Source organism: Mizuhopecten yessoensis, unplaced genomic scaffold (assembly GCF_002113885.1).
Source record: "Mizuhopecten yessoensis strain PY_sf001 unplaced genomic scaffold, ASM211388v2 scaffold10067, whole genome shotgun sequence".
Classification (NCBI taxonomy): domain Eukaryota; kingdom Metazoa; phylum Mollusca; class Bivalvia; order Pectinida; family Pectinidae; genus Mizuhopecten; species Mizuhopecten yessoensis.
The window spans coordinates 93856-101161 of record NW_018408362.1 but is presented as its reverse complement, the minus strand read 5'-3'; the positions used below and the strand labels follow the sequence as shown (position 1 = coordinate 101161).

At 43.7% G+C, this 7306-nt stretch overlaps 1 protein-coding gene across 4 annotated transcripts in view; it reads right to left on the bottom strand.

The window, feature by feature from the left end:
• LOC110459442 (SAM and SH3 domain-containing protein 1-like) overlaps window positions 1-7306 on the bottom strand; it is a 115868-nt gene that overhangs the window by 83169 nt on the left and 25393 nt on the right. For 3 of the 4 annotated variants that reach the window (XM_021511696.1, XM_021511697.1, XM_021511700.1), the window contains exons 3-4: window positions 2216-2617; window positions 405-457 (exon numbers count right to left, since the gene is read on the bottom strand). In XM_021511696.1, coding sequence (XP_021367371.1) covers window positions 405-457; window positions 2216-2617 — 455 coding nt within the window. The remainder of the gene's footprint in view (window positions 1-404; window positions 458-2215; window positions 2618-7306) is intronic. The other variant, XM_021511699.1, reaches the window with a different exon arrangement.

Genomic DNA, 7306 nt, shown 5'->3' with positions numbered 1-7306 from the left:
CCACCCCCCCACCCCAGAAGAAACGAAGGAGGAGAGATAGATTGATGGGGATGTGACAATGGTCATGGTGAATGACAAGTTGATGGGGATAAACAGACACAGATTCAACCTGGAGCAAAGGCACTAAAACATTTTCCCAGGTCATGTAAGACCTTCCTTAGGACCTTGTTTACCATGTACAGTAGTTTCGTTAATTTGGCTCACACCATTAAGCTTAGTTGTACTCTGGAACCTTATCCCTTATTAGGCTTGGGGGAAATTCCTATCAGCTCAATCAATAGAGCACTGAAATTGTCATCTAGATCTTTAGTCCTGAATTTAACAAAGGTCATTTTGAAGTTGTTGCCTCGGTAACAGAGACTAGGTCCGAGATGATGGAGCCTCCATCATGGAGGTAAACTCACCTAGTATGGACACTGTGTAGGTCAATGTTCTTCTCCACATGGCTGGTAGCAGGCTGTAAATACACAAACAGTTGTCTTACTTCAAAACAATATCCAAGCCATTCAACTGGTAAACCATTCTAATATACCACTCTCAAACAGTGAATATAAATGTATACCTTGTTGAGTTAAAACCATGCACACAAGAAATATATCGCACAAACTTTGAGTGTTGTCTGGTAAGAATATATCCTAGGAGTTTGAGGTTCTCACTCATAAATGATTGAAATTTTAATTTTGCACAATTTTTTATTTATAAAAAAAAATATGTTGATACCAGTTTTCCTTGCAAATGGTGAGCTCGGATTTGAGTTGTATATAAGTTTTATATCTATAGCTACCGAAGTGTCAGTGTTAATAGACAGTAAAAGAACCAGACTCGTTAACTAGACTACAATATTGATTAGAAGAAACACAAGGACTCGGATATCATGTCCCTGTATCCCAATGATAGAGAACTAGAAAGGGAGAGTTTCTGTTACTCCAATCCGAATGAGATGATCTGTTGATTTTGTTACGCACCACTGATCAGAATGACTTCCTGTATTTGATGCATCACTTTTTGATTATACAATAATCAATGTCCATTTTGACATGGTTGAGTGACTCGCGTCGGACCTCCCTTCACCATGTCAGATAATTACATACAGTGCTTGTTTGGATCTGTAATGAATTTCCAATACCCTGATTGTATACATCTAATCTAGTGTCACTAACACGCTGACTTATCTGACTTCAGATCCTACATGAGAAATGTATTGGTCGTTAGAGTAAGTCAGGTGAAAAGTGCGAGAGCCCTGATAGCACAGGTAGGGCTATCCGAGTCGCCCAGGTAAGGCTGCGATTCGCCTGATAGCACAGGTAGGGCTATCCGAGTCGCCAGGTAAGGTTGCGATTCGCCTCATAGCACAGGTAGGACTATATATCCGAGTGGCCAGGTAAGGCTGCGATTCACCTGATAGCACAGGTAGGGCTATCCGAGTGGCCAGGTAAGGCTGCGTGCGATTCGCCTGATAGCACAGGTAGGGCTATCCGAGTGGCCAGGTAAAGCTGCGATTCGCCTGATAGCACAGGTAGGGCTATCCGAGTGGCCAGATAAGGCTGCGATTCGCCTGATAGCACAGGTAGGACTATTGGAGTCGCCAGGTAAGGCTGTGACTCGCCTGATAGCACAGGTAGGGCTATCCGAGTGGCCAGGTAAGGCTGCGATTCGCCTGATAGCACAGGTAGGGCTATCCGAGTGGCCAGGTAAGGCTGCGATTCGCCTGATAGCACAGGTAGGGCTATCCTAGTGGCCCAGGTAAGGCTGCGATTTGCCGGATAGCACAGGTAGGGCTATCCGAGTGGCCAGGTAAGGCTGCGATTCACTAGCACCAGTACAACAGGTGTGTCCCAGGTACTATTGTCAGGTTCATCCAGCATCCCTCATCATGTCTGACCTCTATACCTCCTATCTATCATAGACTGTCCTTCATCTGACAACCAGTTACCAGAACTTACCTGTTCAGTTTTTATCATTTGCAAATGATTTAATGTTATATTCTGTCAACTTTCTGTGTTCTTTATTTTCTTTCAAAACTAGGAAAACAACAACCTGAAAACAAGCATGAACTTCTATGATTTTATTTACACTCAGGTTTGTACCGAATACGTGTTAAATGTTTACAGGTCGGGTATGAGCCCAGAAAGAAAACCTCTAGTCTGTGATTGGGACTGAAAGGTGGAATGGAGTAGGTTGTTGTACTGCAATGGAGGAGGGAGAGGTAACTTACCGGGAGTGAGGAGGGTATAGGTGGAGGCTGTGTACCCGGACTGCCATACACGGCCTGGGACATGGTGCAGGATGAAGCCTGCCCTGAGCTGGCGTACACAGGGTAGCTGGCAGCATGCACTGGAGCCTGACTGGAGCTGGCATAGGGCGAATGACACGTTTGGCCAGCACTGGCGTACGGAGAATGGCTAACCTGGCCAGACGAAGCATAGTTGGACCTTCCAGTTTGAACAGAGCTTGCATATGGCGAATGTCCAGCTTGACAAGAACCAGCAAACTGAGCATGACCAGTCCTTGCATAAGGAGAATGTCCACTGAGAGAAGTTGTGTGAGGGGGAACCTGGCTGGCATAGGGCAAGTGGCTGTTTACCACGGCAGCTGGCTGTACAGGTGGCATGGCTGTCTGTAAGTAAAACACATAAGAAATCAAAACACAAGAATCTGTTATCAAACAAATACAAAATCTGACTAAACCTTCTCCAACCTAAACTCTGTCATATCCTACTGAACACATCACTCATATCCTACTGAACATGTCAGTTGTATCCTACTGAACACATCTCTCATATCCTGCTGAACATGTCTGTCATATCTTGCTGAACATGTCGGTCATATCCTACTGAACATATCTGTCATATCCTGCTGAACATGGCTGTCATATCCTACTGAACATGTCTGTCATATCCTATTGAACATGTCTGTCATGTCCTACTGAACATGTCTGTCATATCCTACTGAACATGTCTGTCATGTCCTACTGAACACATCTGTCATATCCTGCTGAACACATCTCTCACACCCTGCTGAACACATCTCTCATATCCTACTGAACACATCTCTCAAATCCTGCTGAGCACATCTCTCATATCCTGGTGAACACATCTCTCATATCCTGGTGAACACATCTCTCATACCCTGCTGAACACATCCTGAACATGTCTGTCATATCCAGCTGAACATATCTCTCATATTCTGCTGAACACATCTCTGATATCCTGCTGAACACGTCTGTCATATCCTACTGAACACATCTCTCAAATCCTGCTGAACACATCTCTCATATCCTGCTGAACACATCTCTCATATCCTACTGAAAATGTCTCTCATATCCTACTGAACACGTCTGTCATATCCTACTGAACATATCTGTCACACCCTGCTGAACACATCTCTCATATCCTGCTGAACATGTCAGTCATATCTTGCTGAACATGTCTGTCATATCCTACTGAACACATCTCTCAAATCCTGCTGAACACCTCTCTCATATCCTACTGAACACATCTCTCACATCCTGCTGAACACATCTCTCATATTCTCTCATATCCTACTGAACACATCCCTCATATCCTACTGAATATGTCTGTCATATCCTACTGAACATGTCTGTCATATCCTACTGAACTTATCTGTTATATCCTGCTGAACATGTCTGTCATATCCTACTGAACATATCTGTTATATCCTGCTGAACATGTCAGTCATATCTTGCTGAACATGTCAGTCATATCTTGCTGAACACATCTCTCAAATCCTGCTGAACACATCTCTCATATCCTACTGAACACATCTCTCATATCCTGCTGAACACATCTCTCATATTCTGCTGAACACATCTCTGATATCCTACTGAACATATCTGTCATATCCTACTGAACACATCTCTCACACCCTGCTGAACACATCTCTCATATCCTGCTGAACACATCTCTCATATCCTGCTGAACACATCTCTCATATCCTGCTGAACATGTCTGTCATATCCTACTGAACACATCTGTCATATCCTGCTGAACATGTCTGTCATATCCTACTGAACACATCTCTCAAATCCTGCTGAACACATCTCTCATATCCTACTGAACACATCTCTCATATCCTACTGAACACATCTCTCATATCCTGCTGAACATATCTCTCATATTCTGCTGAACACATCTCTCATATCCTACTGAACATATCTGTCATATCCTACTGAACACATCTCTCACACCCTGCTGAACACATCTCTCATATCCTGCTGAACACATCTCTCATATCCTGCTGAACACATCTCTCATATCCTACTGAACACATCTCTCATATCCTGCTGAACATGTCTGTCATATCCTACTGAACATATCTGTCATATCCTACTGAACACATCTCTCACACCCTGCTGAACACATCTCTCATATCCTGCTGAACATGTCTGTCACATCCTGCTGAACACATCTGTCATATCCTGCTGAACACATCTCTCACACCCTGCTGAACACATCTCTCATATCCTGCTGAACACATCTCTCACACCCTGCTGAACACATCTCTCATATCCTACTGAACACATCTCTCATATCCTGCTGAACATGTCTGTCACATCCTGCTGAACACATCTCTCATATCCTGCTGAACACATCTCTCACACCCTGCTGAACACATCTCTCATATCCTGCTGAACACATCTCTCATATCCTACTGAACACATCTCTCATATCCTGCTGAACACATCTCTCATATCCTGCTGAACACATCTGTCATATCCTGCTGAAAGCATCCTAAAAGACAACATTCATATTACTCAAAAACAAGAGTAGGTAATCCTATTCAAGTAGATGATGAGGTAATATTTGCAAATGTACTGTTAACTGGAAAATGTCCACACCTGTTTACTAGCACTACAGGAATATATTTGGGAAGAAGAGTTCCAGCCATCAGATGTTTTTCTTACTTTGGAGTCGTCTGCCTTATATATATAAGATGGAGCCACCTAACAGAGTTTTCTGGTCTAGGTAAATCTAGTGGGTAAACACTTAACAGGAGTAACTTGTATGGTATACAGTTATCAAACAGAATAGTCTGTATACATAATGATGACAATATGTAGAATTATTATCATATAGCAGCATTTCAAATAGAGATGTACTTATAAAACAACTTATCATAGCATTTAACAATTATTGTTAATGGATTGGAAGTTGTTTTCAGTGGGCAGAATTGTATATATATTTACACCAGCATAATTCTTTTCAAAGTCAGCACTTATAAGGCTGAAAACACATTGGAACTATATTTTGTAACAGAGATATTGAAATATTGAAAATAATCAATCAAATCAGACAATGCATTGCAAATAATTTGATGCAACTCTTGTACAATATGACTGTGTATTCACACTGGCCAAAACCTCCTGGACTCTGAGCAGTTCTGTGTTCCATCACTCAACACCCGAGGGGACAGGAGAGCCTGCAGTACCCTCCACACTAACACACTGAAACCCCAGTTATCAGTGCCCAGGCAGATATCAGCCACATATCAAAAAGACAACATATTCCAATACATCCAGCTCTGAGATCATACAGCATGTGCTCTATCAACATTACAAGTCACAATAGCTACAGAGATCTCCCAGTCAACACAGGCCAGGAGCCCGATCTCCCAACCAACACAGGCCAGGAGCCCGATCTCCCAGTCAACACAGGCCAGGAGCTCGATCTCCCAGTCAACACAGGCCAGGAGCCCGATCTCCCAGTCAACACAGGCCAGCAGCCCGATCTCCCAACCAACACAGGCCAGGAGCCCGATCTCCCAACCAACACAGGCCAGGAGCCCGATCTCCCAGTCAACACAGGCCAGGAGCCCGATCTGCCAGTCAACACAGGCCAGGAGCCCGATCTCCCAGTCAACCCAGGCCAGCAGCCCGATCTCCCAGTCAACACAGGCCAGGAGCTCGATCTCCCAGTCAACCCAGGCCAGGAGCCCGATCTCCCAGTCAACACAGGCAAGGAGCCCGATCTCCCAGCCAACACAGGCCAGGAGCCTGATCTCCCAGTCAACACAGGCCAGCAGCCCGATCTCCCAGTCAACACAGGCCAGGAGCTCGATCTCCCAGTCAACCCAGGCCAGGAGCCCGATCTCCCAGTCAACACAGGCCAGCAGCCCGATCTCCCAGTCAACCCAGGCCAGGAGCTCGATCTCCCAGTCAACACAGGCCAGGAGCCTGATCTCCCAGACAACACAGGCCAGGAACCCGATCTCCCAGTCAACACAGGCCAGGAGCCCGATCTCCCAGTCAACACAGGTCAGGAGCCCGATCTCCCAGCCAACACAGGCCAGGAGCCCGATCTCCCAGCCAACACAGGCCAGGAGCCCGATCTCCCAGCCAACACAGGCCAGGAGCATGCTAAAATTATTTGAGATTCTTTGATCAACAGGTGTCAGTTCTGCTTACTTATTTGAAATTGAGATAAAATATCAGAAAAAGGAAATCAGTGGATGAAAATAGTTGAACTCAATTGCAATCACATAACTACCTAAGCACCAGTCATCTGAGTGTCATCAATACCAATGAAGAAGGTAGCAGTTTTCAGGCAAAAAAGTATAAAAGGACATCAGAAATGGAAAGTAACTAACCAAGACAACCAAAAATAAATAGCAAGTAAACAAGTACCCAACCTACTGATCATGTGTACGAACTAAAACTGGTTCAGTAGATCAGCAGTGGAGCTCCAGGCAAACTTCTTAACAACAAACAAGTGGACACCCTAGATTTTGGTATATTAAAACAAGCATTCTGTGAGTATTCAATACATGTCCCCTACTGATCCCCCCCACAATAATTAAAATAAGCATCCTAACACTATTATTAAGCGAACGATGAGCAATTACAATTAACAGCTTCAACTTGACACTAACTCTGTATAACTAACAGCTATAATCTTGAACAATGGCTCTGTATAACTAACAGCTATAACCTTGAACACTGGCTCTGTATAACTAATATAGCTATAACATTGAACAATGGCTCTGTATAATAACAGGTATACCCTTGAACAATGGCTCTGTATAACTTACAGCTATAATCTTGAACAATGGTTCTGTATAACTTACAACTATAACCTTGAACAATGGTTCTGTATAACTTACAGCTTTAACCTTGAACACTGGCTCTGTATAACTAACAGCTATAACCTTGAACAATGACTCTGTATAACTAACAGCTATAACCTTGAACACTGACTCTGTATAACTAACAGCTATAACATTGAACAATGGCTCTGTATAATAACAGGTATACCCTTGAACAATGGCTCTGTATAACTAACAGCTATAA